Here is a 22,312-nt window from a genome sequence, read left to right on the forward strand (position 1 = left end):
AAAGCAGCTATTCACTTCTGAGGAGCAAAGAAAAGGAATGCTTTCTTATCTTACAAAGTTTTCATTTGACAAACAGGAAGTTGAAAAAACTTGGGCATTTTTATTCAGACATGTATAAAAACAAAACAAAAAACTTCACTGATACAACATTTTTCCCCAGTCCCATCTAAGAGGACAGAGGTCTGAAGATAGGACTTCTTTATGTTCCACCTGAAAGCTTCTCATTACTGGATCAGAATAGCTCCTGAAAGTGCGTCTTGGAGACCTTTGTGAATCAGTTCATAAGGAGTGGAGATAATTGACAACACAAATGAGCTATGGTCTACACAAAGTGTCCAGTTGTATTTCTTTCTGAGCCCGCCGCGCCATGCATACACACTTCCTGAAAGCACAAATCTGAGTGTAGAATGAGGATGTGGCTATTGGGGTTGGGTTTAATTCAGTGCAAAACCAAGAAAACAATGCCTTTTACAAGGGCTCCATCATACAGTTTTCCTTGACACCTTATAAGAGTGAAATGCACTGGGACTGAAAAATTTTGAATCTTCCATCTGCTGCTTCATTAATTTCTTCAAAGCTCAGTCCCCACTTACGGTTTTTCTTTCTGCAATTTCATTATCTGTAGTCAATTACAGGTTGAAGATGATAAATGGAAAATAATTTATATAAACTGTACACCATTCTGAGTTGCATGATGTAATTGCACACCATCCTGCTGTCCTGAGAGGTGAATCACCCCTTTGCCCAGTGTATCCACACACAGTATAGGCTACCTGCCCCTTTGTCACTTAGCAGTCCTCCATTAGACTTTTGTAGTATCACAGTGATTGTTTACCCTTATTTTACTTAATAATAGCCCCAAAGCACAAGAGCTGTGGTGCTAATAATTCAGACATGCCAAATAGAAGCCATAAAAGACTTCCTTTAAAATGAAAAGATGAAAGTCCTCAATAAGGAAAGAAAAAGAATAATATGCTAAGGTTGCTAAGATTCATGGTAAGAACATAACTATCTGAAATTGTGAAAGGGGAAAGGAAATTAGTACTAGTTTTGCTGTCATGCTTCCAACTGCAAAACTTATGGCCATAATGCATAAATGCTTAGTTAAGATGGAAAAGGCATTAAATTATAGGGCTTGGTACTATTTGCATTTTCAGGAATTGACTGGGTTTTAAGTTGTTGTTGGTTTTGGTACTAAGGATTGAACCCAGAGGTATTCTATTGTTGAGCTATATCCCCAGACCTTTTCATTTTGTTTGAGACGGTATCACTAAATTGTCCAGGCTGGCCTCAAACTTGTGATCCTCCTGCTTCAGCCTCCTGAGTTACTTGGATTACAGGTATGCTACTACCTACTCCCAGTTTCACTAGAGTACCTGATGGAACTACTATATAAGTAAAGTGAGATAAAATCTACCTTACAAAATTGTAATGATTCAAAAGGATTATGTGAGATAATGTAGGCAAAGTTTAGCATGATGATTGGCTCATAATAAATGCTCAATTGATAGTAGTATCTCCTGTTTCTTCATTCCACAAAATTTTAAGCTTCCCAGTCTTTCCAGAGGCTTAAGAGTCATAAACCAAAAATTTACTTTCCTCTTCCAGGTTTCCCCCTATCTTTTCCTTAGGACAGTCTGATGGGAAGTAAAAGCACACATAACAGTCTAATCCAAATAAGTAAGAGCCTGAGAGAAAGGGACCAGGGGAGTGATCCTTCATATCTCCAGGGTGTTCCCCCTGAGGAAGCTGAGGAATGGGATTGGAAAAGCACACAAAATAGGAAAACCTTCTTCTTTCCTGGGGTTGGGAAAGAGAAGAAAGTGCACAGCCAGGTACATACCACAAAATTTTTGTGTCAAAGTCTTTAAAAGCCTCCAAAGGGTTGAATGGAATTGTCTATGACTGGAGAAATAGGGCTGAAAAGGGGAGAGGGAGTACAGAGAAGAGGGGTACCCTCTAGAGGCACTAGCTGCCATCAAATGCTCCTTGAATGTCTCAGGGAGCAGAGGTTATGTTCTCTGGGCATTAGCCTTAGGGAAAAGCCTGCTATGCCAATAATCGGGATTATCAAAAGCGGAGTCAGTAGCTTCTAAGCTACGTAGAGTTTTGAGGCGGGCATAACGAACATGAGGAGTTTGGTGTCCAGGTCCCTGGAAAGCTCTCATTTCTTCATACCCTTGTTCAGATGCTGGACAGGCCCCCATGGTTGCATATTCCCCACCTGGACCACTTCCACCACGCCGCCGATTCATATATTCATAGTCTTCATCTGGAGTTGTGCCAGCAGTAGGCATGATGGGCACAGGGTGGAGTGGGCAACTCTGTGTGCTGCCCAGCGAGGCACTAAGGTCTGATCCCACATCCATGTACTCATAACCCAGCTCCTCAAGGGAACCAGGCCTAGGAGGACAAGATGGACTGCGCCTTCTCTTCCGGTTCATGTATTCATACTCCTCATCTTCATCTTCTTCTTCAGTACCCAGGACAGAACTGAGACCCACTGAAGAAAGAGTGCCTTCCCGGGAGGAAGAAGTACCTAGGATTGAGAAGAAAGAACAGGAATGTGAACTTCATGGCAATGGGCAGAAATGGGTAGGGTAAATTAGAAAAAATGAATAGAGAGGGATGTGATCAGAGAAGAGAAAGAATTAACAGGACCTCTGATAAAGGATTAGAGGAAGATTTGAGGAAAGCCATGGAAAAGTCAGGCACCTTTGAGGTGTGTATCTGGCATGACATAACCATTGATATCCTCTTCTTCTACCCCTGGTGGGGAGAGTGGGGTGACAGGAGTAAGCAGGCTATGGCGCTGGGAATGGTAGGCGCTATCTCCACGTGGCCGTGGGCTCCGGCTCCGGCTCCTGCTCCGGCTTCTACACATTGACACCTTCTCTGTGAACTCAACCTCAGATCCTGTCACATGGCCCTCTGATGACTCTGATGCCAGGCGTGCTCGTGGCACTGGGTGCAGAGAGACTGGACGGGGACACCAATCATTTCCCCCACAAGCTGTAGAATCCTAAGGAGGAAAATAATATAAGGAGATTTATACAAAGATGAGGAAAGAAGAGATGTTTGTTTAGAAGGTTAGGATGTTCAGTTCCTTCATTTTTTCAGGATACAGATTCAACCTTAAAGGTTTCTAATGTCTCCCACACTACCCCTATCAACCCTATCAAATCCCTAAGACTCTGCCACCCTGCCCCTCGGCAGCAGACCTTACCTGGCAAGCCTCCCCAAGGTTACTCTGATTCATGGGCATGTATCCAGATGATGGACTTAAAAGGCTCTGGCTCTAGAATGAAAAAACTAATGAAAGGTTAAAATGAAGAGAGAAATCTATTTTTACCATAGGATCCTTTGATTAGTTAATCTGGTATCTATGTGGTTAATGAGGGCTCAGGGCACACAGTATCTTGGGCAATTAGAAGGTGTCTTACCCCACGTGGCCGACTAAGTGTTCCAACTGGTAGGCTGAGGGCAGAGCCCAGTGTGGTTGCCAGGCTGTCCTCCTCTGCCTCCAAGTCTAGGTCTAGGTCAAGTTCTGGCTCCAACTCTACTTCCTCCAGTTCCTTGTTTGACAAAGCAGGGGCCTCCGCCCCAGGTGGTATTCCAGGTCCACTCTCTCTCTATAGGGGAAGGTGATTGTTACGGTTGATCCAGGTTCCAGCCAAGTTCTCTTTTCTCTAAATGTCCTTGAAATCTCCTAGTCCCTACTCACCTTTATGACAAGATACCTTGGTGGATCACGGGCCATCCTGGTAAACTCATTGGCTAGTTCTTTAAAGGTTGGGCGAATATTCTCATCAATCATCCAACCTGGGGGTAAGATGGAGCAGGTAGTATGAGAAAAGGGAATACAGCCATAGAGGAATAGGGAGGGAAGTCAGAAATGGCTGAGGTCAACAGGTAACTCACACTTGACCATAACCATGTAGACATCAATGGTGCAGATCTGGGGCTGTGCTAACCGCTCCCCCTTCTCTAGCAGGTCTGGTACTTCAGCCAGTCGGAGCCCTGCATAGGGCTCTGCCCCAAAGGTCATCAACTCCCAAACTGTCACACCTGGTACAGGAAAAAATTGACTAGTCAGTACAAAAACAGTAGACATGGGCACGATGTAAAGGGAAGGCAGAACTTGATCTGATACAAGGATCTGAAAGGCTTATAGTTTATAAGAGGAGGTGACTCAAAAGGCAGTTGTGGATTTTATATAGAGGTCACCCAGATGCACTGACCATAGCTCCAGACGTCACTCTGGTGTGTGTATTTCCCAAAGTGGATACTCTCAAGGGCCATCCACTTAATTGGAGTCTGAGGATTAAAGATAAAGGTGCCACCAGTTGATTTCCATAAATCTCTTAGCATTTCCAAGCCCCAAGTTATCTATCATATTTTTTCTTTGTTGCTCTCTGAACTTAAATTTCTGGCATCTCCAGTTTCCTCTCCTTGAATTCACCATAAAGTATTTGCTTACCTCAGAAAGAGACCACTGACTGCTCCCTTTCCCCTTGCTTCACTCCACCCCACCTCCTTTCCCAGCCATTGTGTCACCTCACCTTGGCCTCACTGTGTAAGAGCTGCTTATCATCAGGTGGCAGCAGGTCAGCCACACCAAAATCTGCCACTTGAACCTGACTGGGTGACTTGAGTAACACATTTCGGGCAGCCAGGTTCCTGTGCACCATACCATGTTCCTCAAGGTAGTACATACCCTGCAGGAGAAAGAAATAATCTAAGGATTGGGGAGTCAGTTTTTGAGAATCCCCTCTAAACTCTGAAGGCCCTCTCACAACTTAAAAACGTCAGACTTCCCGACCCTTCCTGACTACCTCCAGCTTGGCAGTTATTATACAAATATTCCATGCCCCTCTCACCTTGGCAATTTGTACTCCCCAGTTGAGTAGCAGCTGTGGCCCCAGTGCTCCCCGGTGTTGTCTCACATGATCCAGTAGGGAACCCAGAGGCAAGTACTGAGTGACAAGTTGCAGAGATGACCCTGGGCATAGTCCCAGCAACCGAACAATGTGTGCATGGTCTAGGCTGCCAATGGCCAGCATATGCTACAAAATACAAGAGGTGTTTATCCAGGGAACAAACAGGTTCATGTATACTCAACACACACACCCAGACCATGATTTTCCCTAAAGCCAAATATTGTAGCATGGTTAACATGGTATCTGCTAACACAGGACTCTGATTCTATATGACTATATGTAATATTGTCCTCTCTCCTAGTGGCATACAGAATCCCCTTCCTTCACTTACATCTGTTACATCTTGGAAACTTTGCCGTCCACTCTTGTCCTCAATGACTTTAATGCAAACTGGAATCTTGATTGATTCACCTTCGGGGATCCATACTCCCTGGAAAGTTAAGGGTGGGAGTCAAAGTCATTTTCCCCAGGTCAGTCCTTTTCCAGAATTTTTTTTTCCCCTTTGGTAGTACTGGGGATTGAACTCAGGTGTGCTCTACCACTGAGCTACATTCCCAGCGCTTTTTATTTTTTATTTTGAGACAGGGTCTCACTAAGTTGGCAACACTGGTCTCCAACTTGCAATCCTTCTGTTTCAGCCTCCCATCTCACTGGGTTTATAGATATGTGCCACCACACCAGGTAAGGAAATCCTTTGCCAAAATCTTTCTTCCCTCTGCCCTAGATCCTTTTTCCACCTCCCCATACTTCTGTAGGTCACTCACTTTGTGCACTGTTCCAAAGACACCTGAACCGAGTACTTTAAGCTTCCTCAGCTCTGTCTCTTTGAAGATTCTGGCGAAGACTTTGTTAGCTTTCTCACTGGGATCCAGAGGCTCTATACTCTGAGGAGTGGATGGGAAGGAGTTTCTCAGGAAAGCCCAGTCTCATGTCCCTCTCCTACCTGCTCCCCATAGATGGATACTAAAGGCAGCAGAGCCCAATGAACTAAGGGCAGGAAGAGGAATAGTCATTAGTCCTGGGAAACATCATAAGCAGATTGAGGAATAATAGGCCCTGAGAATTGAGGAAGTTTTTTGTGCTTTTTTTTTTAATATTTATTTTTTAGTTGTAGTTGGACACAATACCTTTATTTTATTTATTTATATGTGGCGCTGAGGATCAAACCCAGGGCCTCGCACATGCTAGACGAGCATTTTACTGCTGAGCCACAATCCCAGCCCCTGTTTTTGCTTTTTAAATCAGGAGTCAAGCAGTTTGGGTTTCCCCTTTGAGAGAATAGTAGGAGGGGGCTGAGGAAACTTAGTCATACTATCACCTTAAGGGTCTTTTACACAATGTTCTGGCTTTGGAAAGCATTTTCACATACATTATCCCCTTTCACCCATCCTAGAAAGAAGAATGTTAATTTCTCTGTATAGGTTCTTAAACTGAGGCACAGAGAAGGCACATAACTTCTTCAAAGTCACATAGCAAAATATTATCTTTGTGTGTGTGTGTATAGTACTGGGGATTGAACCCAGGGATGTTCTACCACTGAGCTATAGCCCCAACCCTTTTTTATTTTGAGCAAGGGTCTTGCTAGGTTGCCTGGGATAACCTTGAACTTTAGAAGCCTCTATCTCAACTTCCTAAGTAGTTGGGATTACAGGCATGCACCACTGTACCCAGCTCCTCATATGGCAAATTAATGGCAAAATCAGAAATATAATGTAAGCCTCCCAATTCCCAGTGTTCTTTCTAGTGGACCATACTATTTCCTTGAAGAAAGGGATTAAATCTCCAGAGAAAGAAGAGGAAAGCCTCATCCCATCATTTATCCCTGGGTACCTCTCAAAATTAAGCTAAATACTCACCTCACCCCGTTCCAAATAGCGTCTCATAGCCCTTTTATTCTGAATCCGGCGCCCACGCCAATACAAAAAAGTGCCACCCAGAATCAGGAAAATCACTGCCAATCCTACTGTCAAAGCCATTGCCAGATGGGTTTTGCTATGGAATACAAAGAAACCTAGGTGTATTTACATCTCCCTCACAAACGTCATCTATATTTGTGTTAAAGGTATAGTGCAAATCTGGAGCAAGTTAACATTTACATATACATATATTCTTGAGCAATGAAGGGGTTAACCTAAATCTTGGCTCTCCCCAACTCAAGTTAACCACCCTCTCTCCCTAGTTTCTCTCCCAAATATACCAGCTTCCAAAATCTCCAAGCCCATCTTACCTGATCAGCACCAGTGTTTGGCCTAAACAATCTTTTAGCTCTGGTCCCTTACACCTAGAGAAGAAAATCACCATCTTAGATAGGCACTTGGACAACAGAGACTTAAATCCAACAGCTTAACATTAAAAGCTTATTTCAGAACCTACTATGGGATCCCATCCTGGGCTCCAAAGTCTATCCCAAGACTCAGTCTCCATCTTCAGCTTACCAGCCCTCTCCAATCCTCCCTTAAATGACCCAGAGCTGAGGTTATTCCAGGTTCCTAAAACTGAGTTTGCCTTCTTCCTCCAATCCATTACTACAGAGCTGGGAGTGATTCTTAAATCACAGTCCCTGTCTTACTTCTATTCCACTTACCCTAGATCTGTGCTTCTACCCTTTTCCCTGACCCCCTCTTCTTATCATCCCATCACTGACCCCTGGGTGCAGTTCTCATGGCAGGGCCGACATTCATTCTGAACATCCGGGTATTTGTAGATGGGGCCCTTAGCACCTAGGACTCCATGAGGGCAGCTGCTCACACAGTGGGGCCCATCTCGAAAATGGGCACACTGGGCACAAGCATCAGAGCCCTGGGTAGAAGAGAGAAGGTCAGGATCTTAGAATGGGATCCTAATGTTAATTCCATACCTTCTAGCAAGAACCAACCCAGCCATTCAGATGTATTTACAGGATCCTCCACATACTCTATCATTGTCTGGTCTCTTTATGCCATGATGGGAATTTGAACATATCATTCCTTGGACACTCTAAGTCTTGCCCTTCCCTGTCTCCCTTAGAGGTACTATACCGAGCCATTGCATGTGGCAATGCCCTCCATGGGTTGGCATTCCGGGTGGCAGGAGAAGCATTCAGCCTCCTGGGCAAACTCACGAGGCTCCCTGCAGTGAGGGATAAAGGAAGAGGGGTCACTTCCAAGTCCTGAATTTAATTCCCTGATCTTGCATGAGGATCTCCTACTTCATTGCCACCAAGGCTGTCAGGTGCCACCTGGACAGCTACATCCCAGGCCTACCCAACCCCTTTTTTTGCAGGGGGTGTATAGAGGATTGAACCATCCAGTGGGTAAGTGCCCAGTGCCCACATTCCCAGCCCTTTTTATTTTTCATTTTGAGACAGGGTGTCACTGAATTGCTTAGGGCCTCACTAAGTGGCTGAGGCTGGCTTTGAACTTGCAAACTGCCTGTCTCAGCTTCCCAAGTCATAGGGATTATAGGCATATACCACAGTGCCCAGCACACCCCATCCCTTCTTGACTGCCTCCCCTCACTGTACCCATTTAGAAAGTTGCAGTGGGTCACACAGACACCCCCTCGGCTGTAGTTTCGACAGGATAAGCATTGACCAGGGCCTGGGCCCCAGCATCCTCCAGAGGAGCACAGTGGGTCACACACTTTGCCCTCTGCCACTGGAAAAGAAGGGATAAATTAGGAGAGGAGTCTGATGACTTCTGGAAAGCCCCCTCCTGAATCCTTCCTCATTATTTCTAGCCTAACACCCCCCTTCTCTTTGGTTCCATCCCCCAACACTACTACCCCATCTGGGACAGAATAGTCCTTACATCCTTGCCTTCCTGACTCCTTATTCTCACCACCCACTGGGCCTTTTCCCTCACCACAGTCTCTGCGGGGCCGATTATGCTTGATGTCTAGTCTTTCTTCTGCAGGCCCCCGAAGCAGCCTGGTCCAGTTCAGAGAGTGATGGTAGCAGAGCTGCCGATTGGCACTTATGTAGATACGCCCAGCACTAATTTCCTTTAGGGATCGCAGGCCCAGAGATGTGACATTCAAGTTCTTCATAATCAATAATGAGAAGCCCCGGCTGAGAATAAGGAGACAGGATGAGAGGGCAGACTACAAATGGAAAATTAAACATGTAGAGGATTCATTTTTCATTCAACAAATCTGTTCTGGGTTAGTCAGACCCACAAAGGAAATCTCCCTCCTTTTCCTTTTTCCCCTTTCCCCATCAAATTTGGAGAACCTTTGGGCCTGCTGCATGAGACGTTACTGTATATTTTTAAAAAGATTACTCAACTTTCTGGAGCTGCTACCACCTCCAAACCCCTTACTCACTTGTAAAGGCTTCTGCCTCCAATGGTTGTCAGGTTGGAAAAAACACTGAAGTTATGCATGTGAGGAGGCCAAGACTGGATGTTCAGGTAACCTGAGGGATTAAAGAAACGCATATGAGCAAGGAGCCATCTCCCCTTCCTCTTTTGTAGTTCTTTTGGCCCCTCGTCTATTCCTTGGGACATGATTTTCTCAAGCAGATACACAGCAGTTTTTACCAATGGTTCATCTATTCCTCCAAGAGAAGGCAGCTTCTTCTCCCACTCACCTGTGATCTCTCGTACTGTCCGGAAGACATTGAGCTTCTCAGGGTCCAGTGCAGGGATCTTGTGCCAGGGATCTCTGGGGAGAACAGTAAAAATTGGTCAATAAGGTGGAGATATAACTCGGTAGTAAGGAGTACACTTGCTAGGCAAGTGCTCTACCACTGAACTCACCCCTAACCCAACTGAACTTGATTTCTAAAAGCCATTTTCTACCCAAATAAAACAGGGCTCTTTGAAGAAAAGATTTCAGCAGGGAAAATATAATCTGAGCCTACAGACCTTGTGCTAGAAAAGAAAGGAAGTGCTCAAAGAATGCAGGATACCCATGCAAAGAGCAGGGAGCCAGCTTGAAAGGGCTCCCAATGGCCAAAGGAAAGGACACCCGAACAATAAAATAAATAATGACTGTAAAGGTTCATAAACAATTGAATATTAAGTATCCACACTGATAAAATAAATCAGGGTTGGGAGTGTAGCTGGAACACTTGCCTAGCAGGTACAAGGGTCTGGGTTCAATACCTAGCACCATTAAATAAATAAATAAATAGGAAGGAGAGACTCTTCCTAATTCTAGAATGCCAATGAATAAATGCAGAAGGAATAAGAGAATTAATTTATCATCCTTAGGCATAATAATTATTCAAGCAAATGTCTCTTAATATATTAATTGCAAAGGGGCATAATAGTAATTATAGTGGAAAAAACTATTAGATATCTCCTTACCCAAGTTAGGAAGATTATCATCAGCAATGGAACAAATCAACAACATCCTTTGTATCCTTGATATGATGTACCACAAATACAACATCTGAGATACGGCTATCAAAAATGCCTAATTTGGCTAGGGATATATAGCTCAATGATAGAACCCTTGTCTAGCATGTGTGAGGCCCAGAATAATTAGATCCATGCCACCAAAAAAAGAAAGAAGGAAAAAAAAAAAGAATGAGGATACATCCAACAAATCCAAATTGAAAAATATTATACTAGTTACCTGACCTGTACTCATCAACAATGTCAATGTCATGAAAGATAAGCAAAAACTGAGGAACTATTATAGATTAAAGGAGATTAAAGAGACATAGTAACTGTATGTAGGACATTAGTAGAACAATTAGTGGATTCTGAGAAAGGTCTATAAACTAGATAATATTTGATTACAATGTTTTTTGTTTATTTTGGGTTTTTCTTGGGGAGTTGTGGTACTGGGGTTTGACCTCAGGGACACTCTAACACTGCTACTCCCCTAGGCCTTTTAATTTTGAGGGGGAGACAGGGTCTCGCTAAATTGCCAAGGCTGGTCTCAAATTTATGATCCCCCTGCTTCAGTCTGTACTGTTGGGATTACAGGCATGCACCACAGCACCCAGCCTCAATATTAATTTTTTTATTTACATACAACTACACTTTGGTTAGATAAAAAATGTTCTTAGGGCGGGTGTAACTCAATGGTAGAACAAACACTTAGCAGGTGCAAGGCCCTGGGTTCAATCCCTAGTACCAAAAGAAAAGAAATGTTATTGTTTTCAAAGAATACACACTGAAATATAACAGAGTTAAGGGAGCATATGTCTGAAGCTTCACCCTCCAGTGGTTCAGAAACACAATACTCTTGAGTAGTATGTATGAGTAGAGAGGAATGATAAAATCATGTGTGGTATGTTAACATTCGGGTAATGTGAATAAAGAGTGTATAGAAAATATATCATTCTTGCAACTGCAGTGTAGATCTAAAATTATGTACAAGTAAAAAGTGAAAACAGCAGGTGGCTATAGTCTTCCCCATCCCATTCCTACATACACAGTTTAAGTGCTAACCTATGGATCAGAAAGTCCCTTTGCCCTTTGTTGTTCCAAGGAGGAGAACTAGAGAAAAGAGCTAGAACAGCATATTTCTTCCCCCCCACCCAGTGAACACAACTCTTTATTTTATTTTATTTTTATGTGGTGCTGAGGATCAAACCCAGCGCCCCGCGCATGCCAGGCGAACGCGCTACCGCTTGAGCCACATCCCCAACCCAAGAACAGCATATTTCTATCTGAAATTGAAAGACAAACTTTTAGACACTGTCCCTGTACAGCATCAGTCCTCAGAGTGACACTGGATTGCTAAAGGATGTTCCCTGAGGGGATTCAAGCCCAGGATAGGAGGTTGAGTTCAGCATTCTCTCAGTTCCTTTACCACTGCTAAAGTTTTATGACTTACATTCCTGATCAGCTCTACATAGGGAAGGTTTAGGCTGATTAAATGAACTGTGTGGGTGGTTGGGATAGGACCTGGGGAGAGAAGGCACAATCTCTACTAACCCATTGAGGCCAGTGATAAGAAAGTCCAGGTTGCCCAGGATCTTGGTGCAATTCACAAACCCATCGATGTTGCTGGAGTCCACAGTCTGGAAGCGGCTCCCAGAGCCTGTCCCCTCACAGGCTGCAAATACAAAAGAAGCTCAGTGAAGGGAGGTGGCCTGACTAGTCTCAGAGAAAAGGATGTCTCGTCATAATTTCTTACCATCTCCTACTCACCCTTAGGGCATAGCCCACCACAAGGCTCACATATCTTCAGCCCATTTTTATCTACTTCCATCTTGTCAGGAGGACATGCTCTGACACAGGAGGTCTGATCCACCACAAAGTTATCTAGAGAAGAAGGCACCACTAAAGATGAGCGGGGAACACTGCCAACATACCAATGGAATGCCTCCTCTGAGTCCTTGCTCTGCTCTGCACTAAATTTGCCCCATTTTAGGTTTCTTAAGTGCTATCCTATAGATTAGAAAGTCCTTTTGCTCTATGCAGCTCCTAAGGGCCATAGCTGGAGGTCATGCAGATGGAACAATGAAGTCTGCTCTTTGTTGCTGCTAAAGGCCATAGTTGCTAGGAGGATAGGACACAGAGGTCACTCATGGGGGAAGTTAGTGATCACAACCATTTACTGTCTAGGTTTCCTATTTGTCACCTAACTCAGTCCATTTTGACTCTCAAAAGTATGTCTAAAAACCTGCATCCACTATCCTTGTTCCTTCCTGTCACTTACGAGGACAACTGGCTACACAAACTCCTCCATACTGGTACTTGGTGTGAGGATTGGGTTCCAGCTGGAAAGTTAGCTTGTTGTACACAAGGGGCTGTGGGCACCGGGGCACACAGGCTCCACTGTCATTGAAGTGTCGGCAGGCCTAAGAACACAGATTGAAAATTTGTGGCACATACACAGTACCCTATTTCCTCCCCCAAACCCACATCCCCATTTCAGAACCCAGGCACACAGAGTGAATACGTACAAAGCAGTCAGTGTCCTGAGGGCCTGAGCAGCCCCCTGCACACTCATCATGACAGCACTGGTTGGGGTTGGGCCCAAAGCAGTGGCCATTACATTGAGGGGCACAGATGGTCTTGGTTACTATGGAAGAAGAGAAAGCATGGCTGTCAGGACTCTTTGGATTGAATTCTGAACCCTTAGTCCATTCCTACCCTCAGACTGACACAGGCTTGGGTAGGCAGGAATATGAAACTTGAAGTTTTTAGAGGGAAATTCAAACCCACATGTCTGGCAGTCTTCTGGTCCAGGACCCCAACATCGCCCTTTGCAGACCTCATGACAGGGGAGACCTGATGGGAAGGAAGAGAACGCAGGGGCTGTCAGGTCTAAGATAGGCTTGCTTGCTTGAATCAACAGGGTATGATGTCAGCACACAGGCACCTCAATCCCGGGAAGCAAAAGTCAGGGCAGTGTCCCTCCCCGCCCTTGGAGAGCAGGGCTGGGCTCAAGTGAACCTGTCAACAATGGGTGGAGCCCCCGCCTCCACACCGCCCACTGGGCAGCTGAATGGGAGGGACTGGGGCAAATGCCAAGCTCTGCCCCAACCCCAACCCAGGAACTCAGTTCTTTCTGGGCAAACTGAACCCAGCAGAAATTGTCCCTGTGAATGAACAGGGAGTACTAGATTCTGGTCAGTGTAGGCAGGGAGATCTTAGATCAGAAAGAGTAATGGATGTGCAGTGCAAAGACCTGGCTTCCCTGATTAGTACCCGGAGATTTTGGCCCCCTTTCCTAATACACTGCTTCTGTGGTTTGGATTCCAGGAGACTGACCTGGTATCTTCTGACAGGCTTTTGGGCCTAGGGCTTAAGGTGACTGTTTAGTGGAGGGGCAGGTTCAGACTAGGGATGTAATGAACATGGGAAAAGAGTCATTGATTTGGTGGGACAGGATCATAGCCTTGATCATAGCCACTCACAGTTTCTGCCATTGTCCTTCACCACTATCTCAGCATCTCGGTCTCTCACGATGTCCCTCCAGTTAATTGTGTCCATGTGGCAAAGCTTATCATTCTTCTCAATATAAACGCCCCCTGACAGAATCTCTGAGGTAGGGAAAAGAAGTGACAAGCTAAGGAATACAGTATTCCTTTTCCCTACCTCCAAGTCCAAAAGGACACCAGGGACCCGGGAGCAGGGGAAACACGGCAGACAGTCCAATCAGATCCTTCACTGCAGGAAAGGCTTGCCTTCTAAGAGGAGGAGTCAGGCCAAAGAAACTCCCGCCTCTTCAGACACCTGTCCAGATCCGGTTTAGCCAGTGGAGGAGGGGAAGGAAAAGAAAGGACATCTCTGACTCAATGCCCCCTCCCCCCGGGCCTACCAGAGTGTTTTCCAACTGACTGGGACAGGGAGAGTAGAAGGTTGCCTGATGGTATTTAATCCCTACAGTCCTCCATCTTGTGGGGATTGGAGAGGGACTAAAGGTAGGATTCCAGGGAAGGAGGCGTATCAAGGTACACTGTACTTTGCAACAAAAGGCATGGGTAATAAACCCAGCTCCAACTCCAGCCCCACCATGACATAAGGACCCACTCTCCTGAACAGATGCCCTGAGCTTCCTACTGGAATCCTCTACTTAATGAATGGAGAGTCTTTAGACCATACTGGTCAAGGTGTTGAGCATCTTAGAAAGAGCACTTAGAGTGAGGAGTCTTGGGTCATCATCAAGGAGGTGCCTGCCAGCAGGATGGCTGAGGGCAAGGCCAGAAGGAATCATCAGGAACTGACCGGTGAGCTGAGTGAAGCGGAGCTGGCGCAGAGCGTGGCTAGAGTTGGTGTTGTAGTTCAACATGACGAAGATGGCGAACTTCCCATCATAGACCTGGGTCCCTCTCACCACTCGGAGGTTGGGCAATGGTAGAGTAGAAAATTCATTCATGGCCACAAGGACATAGCCTGTCACCTCTCGGATCCACTGTGAGAGGGCAGATTATGTCAATGAGAGAGACAATGGAGCAAAAGAACTTAGTCCCCTTTCCCTCCTTCAGGAATTAAGAAATCCCTAACTCTTCTTTTTTGTTTCAGTGCTGGGGATGTAACACAGGGATATAACACATGTTATAACACATGATATAACACATGTTAGGCAAGCACTCTATCTCTGAGCCACACCCCTACCCCCACTCTGGCATCCTTAACTCATTGCCCAGGTTGGCCTCCCAGGCTTAAGTGATTGTCCTGCCTCAGCCACATGAGTAGCTGGGATTACAGCATGTGCCATTGTGCCTGACCTCTTTGAATTCCTATTCTGGAGTAGGGGGTAAGCTATGTCACATTACTGTGTCATTTTGGTTAGTGAAAAAGGCAGTAAAAATAACTGAGGAATTCAAGTTTGCTACCCTATTCTTCTCAGACCTCCTCATACTAGGGAGGAGGGTCCTGGCTTAGTCCCTTCCCCATCTCTCCAAGTGCCTCTGGGTCCTCAGGTCCTTAAGTGTCTCCCTGTATTAGTCCCTAATTACTTTGTACCACCATCTGCCCCTGTCCCTGCCTAATGGCCAGTACCTACACATCCTTGGCTACAGCCTTCAGATCAGAGGTCCCAGATTCCAGCCACTGTCTCCAAAATTACATAGCTTTGAATCTTAGGACTTACCACTGAGTCTTAAGAATGCTAAACTCAGCAAAGGATTGTCCTAAAGGAGGGAAGGAGTCTCCTTTGTACAGAATAAGGGAGAACAGGTTGAAGAAGGGATCAGACACTCTCACCTGTAAGAAGCTGAGGTCAGCATTGTGTCCTGTGAGCACAATCTCAAGGTTCCCCATCACCACCTCACATCGCTCATAGAGCTTGTGTAGTGTCTGGTATTGGTTCTCAGCATCACCAGTCACACTCAGCCCATTCAGGGTCCCGGGACACACTATTCAAAACAGAGGAAAAGTGGCAGAGGGCTGGATACAAAGTTTTCAGTCCCATCTGCCATCCCCCAACAACACTCCTTTGGTTGCCCTCTTCTAGTAACATTAAAGAAGGATCAAAAGGCAGCTGCCGCTGACTCTTCCTACTAGGGACAGACAGAGGTGCCAATCATGGCCTAAGAGTCTCCTCCCTTTTCAGAATGCCCTCACCATCCCCTGAATGGAAAGTTGACAAGATTTTCTTTTTCTACCAGGGCCCTCTGGAAGTCTTTTTCAGGTTCTACTTTGGGTACAAAAGGGTTAATCCAGAAGGAAGACATAAGGGACTGTTCCCCTCCTGGAGGGAGAAGTTAGGCAAGGACCACAACTTTGATTACCCTCCTCTCCCCCTCAACCAGGCCACTGACTTTTCTACCCCTGTCCTGCCTCTCTCTAGGTCCTGGAATAAATATCTCTTTGGGGTTAGCACACAGCCCCTATTGTGTCTACTGAGGGTGGGATGGGGGCAGAGGTGGGGGCAGTGCCCGGGGCCACAGTTCAGCCCACAATGAAGCAATTCTATCCAGGAGGAGGGGGCTGCCCCACCCTGTCCCAGATGCCGGTCCTCTGCAGAGTTTGCACCCCCCTTCACACATACCCCTCCACCCTGGAGCTTTGGGCTCAGACAAGTGACCTCACTATAGGGGGGAGCTCTGCTGGTGATGGTGGTGGGGTCAATGGCAGCTTTGTCTTTAAAGCTGGAAGATAAGAAGCTGGCAGCTTCCCTCCTCCCAAACTCTGGCTTCCCTTCTCACTCCCTTCCCCTATCCCAATATATTCCACTCACTCAGCATCCCTTTCCAGCCCTAAATACAGAGAAGCCTGGAGGGAAACAGCAGAAGACACTGCCACACACACACTCCCAAGCCTCCTACCAATCTCATTGTCAGAAGAGCTTCATTAAGCCGACTTCCAACGTGGCACTCCTCTCCACACAGTGGAGGACAGCCTAGACAAGGGTGCAAGCACCTAGCAGGCAGTCTTGGGTTTTCACTTTCCTTTGTAAATATGAAAGACAATGGGCAATGGGAAATCTTGGACCCTGAAGCCTTATGTATACCTGTCTCTTTTCTCTGGCTCAGTGAAAGGCCGGTGTGGAGGGTGGAGAGTAGGGGAATAGATACCACCTGTTCCAGCCACCCTTCCCTGAGGCAGTGGCAGCCCAGTGGGAGGCAAGAGTACAAAACAGAGGAGAGGGAGATTGAGAGGCTCCAACGCCTCCTGCTAGATACATCCCTAGTCTGACCACTTGATCTTTGAGGGTTCCTCTTCCTATCACTCCCCTTGAAGGGAAGGGGTGGGCTAGTCTCAGCCAAGAGGAGTAAACAGGCAGGGAGGTCCCAGAGGAGACTGGGAATTCTAGGGTCCTTGGACTGAATTGAAAGAGACTAGGAAGGTTAGTCATTTCTGGAACAGTCCCACCCCAACCCCCTTCCTGGAAGGACACCCCCTTTTCTAAGTTAAGGCACCAACCCTTCTTCCCAGATAAGGGAGGAGCCAAGATTTCTTCACAGGGAAGTGATATGTGCATGGGTACAAGCACAACAAACACACACGTGAACACAGCTTCCCTGCTGGCCCAGAAATCGACATTGGTCTGCCCTTAGGATCCTTATCAGGAAGTATTGCAGGTGGCAGCATCCATCCCACCTGCCCACAGCTCGGATGCAGACTTTATGTCTGTGTGTGGAAGGCAATAGTTCTATAGTCCCAGTTGTCTGACACCCTGAGGGTAAAGTCCATGTTTCACACAGGGGGCAAAGGGCCTGGGCAGGAAGGGAGTATAAACAACAACTCTGGGGAGGAACCAGGCAACATGGGGAGTAGGGCAGGAGGAAGGGAATTATAAAAACCCCTGCTGTACCCAGGAACCAGGAAAGCATAGGAGAGCCAGTGTCCCTCCTTTAGTAGAAAACATTGGGGGTGGGAGACAAGAATGTCCAGCCCCCCCCCTCAACCAGAGGCCTCCTCTCTGATGTCCCCCACCCCCATCACAGTAGGGACAAAGGGGCTATAGAAGGCCTGAGACAGGGCCGGATGCCCAGAGGCTACAGGATCCAGATAAAGGGTAAAGACTCAACCATGTCTGCCTCCTGCCTCTCTTATGGAGGGTAGCTAGAATCTGGGACTCTTGGGTTCGGGGTTAAAGATTCCAGGGGTCTGGATGGGACAGTGATAGTCATTCCACTGGCCCCTCCCACTCCAGTCCCCAGACCACCTCCCTCCACCAGCAGGGAGTGTTCACATCTCAAGATCCCAGGGGCTAAATTTAGGCCCAGCAACTGTGGGGGAAGCACAGGTGGTTTCTCCCACTCCCACCCTGGGGAAGGGGCCCTAGCTGTGCCAAACCCCAAGCAGAGATCTGGGGGGAGGGGGGAGACTAACAAGACTCTAATCCCACCACTCTTCAGGTGTCCATAGTCCCAGAGACCCTCACATGGTTGGGCTCAGATGGTATGGGACCGGGAAGAGGAATAGAGATGAGTAACCCAGGACTCTGGAGTTAGACAATAAACAGAATGAGAGAGGGATAGGAGTAAGGCCTAGGAATGACTTTCCAGGACAGAAGGTTCAGAAGTAGGCAAAGTACCCACTTGGTCCTCAGGGAAGAGAAAAAGTGAACAGAAATAAAGTCTGAATGTCATTTCCCCTACAACATTTCCCCTACCTGGCCCTGTATATAGTAGATGCTCAATAAATATTAGTTGAATTGACTAAGTGTTGACAAAGAGAGGTTGGTCAAGTTGGGGTCTAGCCAGCTTTATGTTGAGGATAAGCAGGCAGCCAGCCTCTGTTGGGCCTCTCACCCTGGTGTCACCTGGACTTGGCCCAGTAGTTAATCTCAGTACTCCCCAGGGCAGGCCCCAGGAAGAGGAGGTGCCATTCCTGTTTTTCCAACACCAGAAAACAACAACCCCCTCCAACCCTCCCACAGCTCCGCCCCTGTGGGCAAAACAACGAAACTGGGGGTTGACGAAACCCAGGGTGGGGTGAGAGCCAGGGGTGCCAGAAATCAAGATGGGGCCCTTCCGCCAAGGACCACTGCCCACCGTACCCACAACAGCTCCCATGTTTACAGAAAGGAGAATCCTGCTCTTCTCCCTGCAAAGCCCCTCAGAAGTGTGAAATACTGTTTCAACATCAATCTTATCAGGGGAGACCAATTAGAGGATCTGCGACGCCCTGAAGAAGAAGGGGTGAGCCGTCCAGGAATGCAGTCTCTGTTCGCACCACGCCGAGAACCCAAGCCTAACCGACCCCTCCCAGGTGGTCGCAGCAGACTCAGGGTCGCACCCCCAGCCTGGCACTCCTTTGCCCTCGCCCCTGCCCTCAGGGTCTGCACGCATTCGGTCAGGCTGCTCCCAGATTCCAGCCAGTTGGTGCACCCACGCCACTTACCTGCCTGCGAGTTGCCCACCTCGGAGCCCCGGGCCAGGCTGAGAAGGAAACCCAGCACCTGCAGAGCCCGATTTGCCTTCATGACTCCAGCGGAGAGCGAAGAGGGCCCAGCCGAGTCCGGCCCGGGGGTCCCTGGACTAGGACATCGAAGCGACAGCCACCTGAGCCGCCAGCGAATTGGTGGCGGCGGCGGCGGAGGAGGTTGCAAACTGCAATCGGAGCCGGAGCCGAAGTCCGGAGCGGGATGGCAGGGGAGGGTGTAAGTCTGGGAGAGAGGGAGGGAGGGAGGGAACGTAGAGGGAAGGGGGTGAGTCACGGCCGCGCCCCCTCCCGTGCGAGGCTGGAGTAGGGATTGCCGCAGTCTCCGACAGCCGGCCCAGAGCGTGCCACCCGCGCCCCACCGACCCGCAGCGCGGCCAAGCAGATCGAACCGGGTGTCACTCTAAAATTTCTTTAGGAGCTGGGCTAAGGGAAGATCGAGATTCGAAATGCCCCCAATTCGGGGAAGGCATTGAATGCGGTTGGGGAGAGAGCTCTAAAGCCCGGCCCCCTGAAAGTTGGCCTCGCCCCTTATCCAAATCACTCAACTCCCCTAGCCGGTTGGGTCACTTGAGGGATTTTCTCTGAATGTGAATATTTCTCTGTGTGTTTTTGAGTGGGGAGGGTCGGACCCCCCGCCCTCTCACGCTCAGTCCACCTCAGTTTCCCCGAGACTCAAAGCCCCATAATTCATCCACCCTGCCCGGGAACCCGAGCCCCAGAGGCCGCGTGAAATTGCACTGTCTCCGGCCGCTTCCTCCTCCAGACCCGGCGCCGGCCCTGCCTCTCCGGGGGATTTGGTTGGGAGGCGGGGGGTGGTTTTCAGCCTGGGAACAGACCCCAGAGCCCGCCTTCCCACTTCGACTCAGGGAAGGGCTCCCGCACCTGTCGCTGTCCCCTCTGCTGCCCCTCACGGCTGCCTGGGCGAACAGCTGCCTCCCCTTCCACTCTGGAGTGTGTGTGACCGCGCCGTCCGGGCGGTTGAAGTTTCCGCCGCTCTTTTAGGGACCCAGATGGGCAGCCCGACCCCACCACAGTCTCTGGCACCCTCCCAGGCGCGAGAAAGGAAAGAGAAGGGAGTAGTGAAGGGGAACGCGAATAGGTCACCAGAGACTGAGTGCACTAAACGCATGAACCCCTGGGACCTCCTACATCAGCTCCTGCATCCAAGTACTGAGGCTGTCGGCCGCGCGGGGGTTTTTGCCCCAAACCCTGCTAGTTCCCGAAGGAATCCGACTGGCGCCCCCTTGTGCACAACCCGCGACAGTGAAGCCCCACAAGACGTTGTATTTCAAATCCTTTAAATTGGCTTCACAAGATCTTGAACAGAAAGCCTAATTATTTTCCCCCAGAGACTTGGAAAACAATAGACTCCCCGCCCCTCTGGTACTGGGGATTGAACCCAGGATTGAGCCCACAAAAGCGTTCTACCACTGAGCTACATTCCCAGACTTTTTTTTTTTTTTTTTTTTTTTGAGACAGTCACGCTAAGTTTTCTAACTGGCCTGGAATTTGCCATACTCCTGCGTCCCAAGTTTCAGAGATAGGTTCGCTCGTGGATTCTTGAGGAAGAAACACCCACTACCACCACACACATACCTCAAGACTAGAGGCTAAAATTCTTTCCTGCTCAGTATGGAAATATACCCAGAGGATTCATTCTTTGCCAAAGGTCACCTTCCCAGGAGGTTGGCCTCACCTGGACCTGGACCTCTTGCCCAACAGTGTTACTAGTAACAACAGCAGCAAAACCATTACCATGTATATATATTGAAACAGTTCTTTTGCAAAGCATTTCCCCAAACTTAGTGCCTTAGAGAATGTGCTACTTAACATGAAAAACATGTGAGTTAGGCTACATCACTCTCCATTTTACCAGAAATGGAACTTAGGATTTTTCTTCAAGTTTATCTACCTGGAGACAGTGGTCTACTGATTGGGAAGAGAGGCTCAGTGGTCTACTGATTTTACCTAGAATTTCTTATGTCCTGAGGCTGGAGCTTCATCCACTGGGATTCAAACACTCATCAGGTAACTGCTAATACCATTTAAAGTGCTCCTACCTGCTCTATCCAGATGAAAGGTCTTTCATTTTTATTACTGACTCATGGAAACCTACTGTTCAGGGCCCTGGTTCTGAAGGAGAAAACACTCCTTGGTTTCCTTGTTTAAAAGTGATAGGGCTCCCTGGCTGCCATGATGCTTGCCCATAATCCCAGCAATTCAGAAGGCTGATGCAGGAGGATTGTAAATTCAAGGCCAGTCTCCACAATTTATGGAGACCTTGTCTCAAAAATAACAATAATAACAAAAAGGGCTGGGTGTATAGATCAGTGGTAAAGTGTCCTTGGGTTCCTTGGGTTCCACCACACACACACACACACACACACACACACATTGTAGGACCCGGGTGTATTTCAGAGGTAGACTGCTTGCTTAACCCATGAGAGGCCCTGGATTCGATTCCCTAGCACTGCAGAAAAGAACAACAAAAAGAAAAAAAAATCTCCAGTTATGTCAGTTTATAAAGTTGTTGGGGTTTTTTCCCCCCACCCCCAGTACTGGAGATTGAAACCAGGGATGCTCTACCATTGATTCTACCATTGAACTTCATCTCCAGCCTTTAAAAATTATTTGTTTATTTGTTTATTTATTTATTTATGTTTTGAGAGAGGTCTTGCTAAATTACAAGAGGCTGGCCTTGAACATGCAATCCTCCTGCTTCAGCCTCTGGAATCCCTGGAGTTACACACTGCACCACTGTGCTCAACAGGTTGTTTGGCTTTAAAGAGGAATTATTGTGGTATGCTCTACTTTAAGTAACATTCAGTGAATGCTAGCTCTATCTATTCCCATTATCTTTAACCCTAACTACCCTTCCTAGCTAGATCCCAAGATAGGTTTGCTGGTATCTGCTCATTCTTCAGCACTTAGAGAAACAGTACACAGGGCTGCCATGGAGCTGGCAGCTTAACAGAAATGTTAAGGACTACCATAAATGAATAAATGAAAGGGAGGCTTTACAGAATGCTCTATCTAGTCCTCCAGCATCCCTTTTTCCTTTTCTTTCTCTTAGCCAGTGATTTTGGGTTTTATTTTACTATAAAATTAAAGGTTAATCAGCTAGGCACAGGGGTGCACACCTGTAAT

At 47.3% G+C, this 22,312-nt stretch overlaps 1 protein-coding gene across 1 annotated transcript; it reads right to left on the reverse strand.

Moving 5' to 3' along the window:
- Positions 1 to 80: 80 nt before the first annotated feature.
- Erbb3 (erb-b2 receptor tyrosine kinase 3) lies at positions 81 to 20,128 on the reverse strand. The gene is made up of 29 exons (XM_027928686.2): positions 20,048 to 20,128; positions 19,124 to 19,388; positions 15,536 to 15,687; positions 14,555 to 14,741; positions 13,744 to 13,869; positions 13,049 to 13,114; positions 12,787 to 12,905; positions 12,540 to 12,681; positions 12,029 to 12,142; positions 11,813 to 11,933; positions 9,508 to 9,581; positions 9,243 to 9,333; positions 8,783 to 8,988; positions 8,443 to 8,575; positions 7,958 to 8,048; positions 7,585 to 7,739; positions 7,168 to 7,221; positions 6,797 to 6,932; positions 5,705 to 5,824; positions 5,272 to 5,370; positions 4,881 to 5,066; positions 4,563 to 4,718; positions 4,242 to 4,317; positions 3,922 to 4,068; positions 3,725 to 3,822; positions 3,444 to 3,632; positions 3,227 to 3,298; positions 2,716 to 3,022; positions 81 to 2,539 (listed from the first exon to the last, which is right to left on the reverse strand). Exons 2-29 carry the CDS (start codon positions 19,203 to 19,205, stop codon positions 2,013 to 2,015), a joined length of 4,026 nt encoding a protein of 1,341 aa, XP_027784487.2. The 5' UTR covers positions 19,206 to 19,388; positions 20,048 to 20,128; the 3' UTR covers positions 81 to 2,012.
- Between the last annotated feature and the right edge of the window lie 2,184 nt (positions 20,129 to 22,312).

Source organism: Marmota flaviventris, chromosome 3, assembly GCF_047511675.1.
Source record: "Marmota flaviventris isolate mMarFla1 chromosome 3, mMarFla1.hap1, whole genome shotgun sequence".
NCBI classification, from domain to species: domain Eukaryota; kingdom Metazoa; phylum Chordata; class Mammalia; order Rodentia; family Sciuridae; genus Marmota; species Marmota flaviventris.

Coding starts and splice junctions, on each gene's coding strand:
- Erbb3 (XM_027928686.2), bottom strand. CDS start 19,205: ATGAAGGCAAATCGGGCTCTGCAGGTGCTGGGTTTCCTTCTCAGCCTG. Junction 15,688..19,123: donor GGTGGGCAACTCGCAGGCAG/GTAAGTGGCGTG, acceptor TGTTTTGAATAG/TGTGTCCCGGGACCCTGAAT. Junction 4,719..4,880: donor GGGGAGTACAAATTGCCAAG/GTGAGAGGGGCA, acceptor TTTCTCCTGCAG/GGTATGTACTACCTTGAGGA.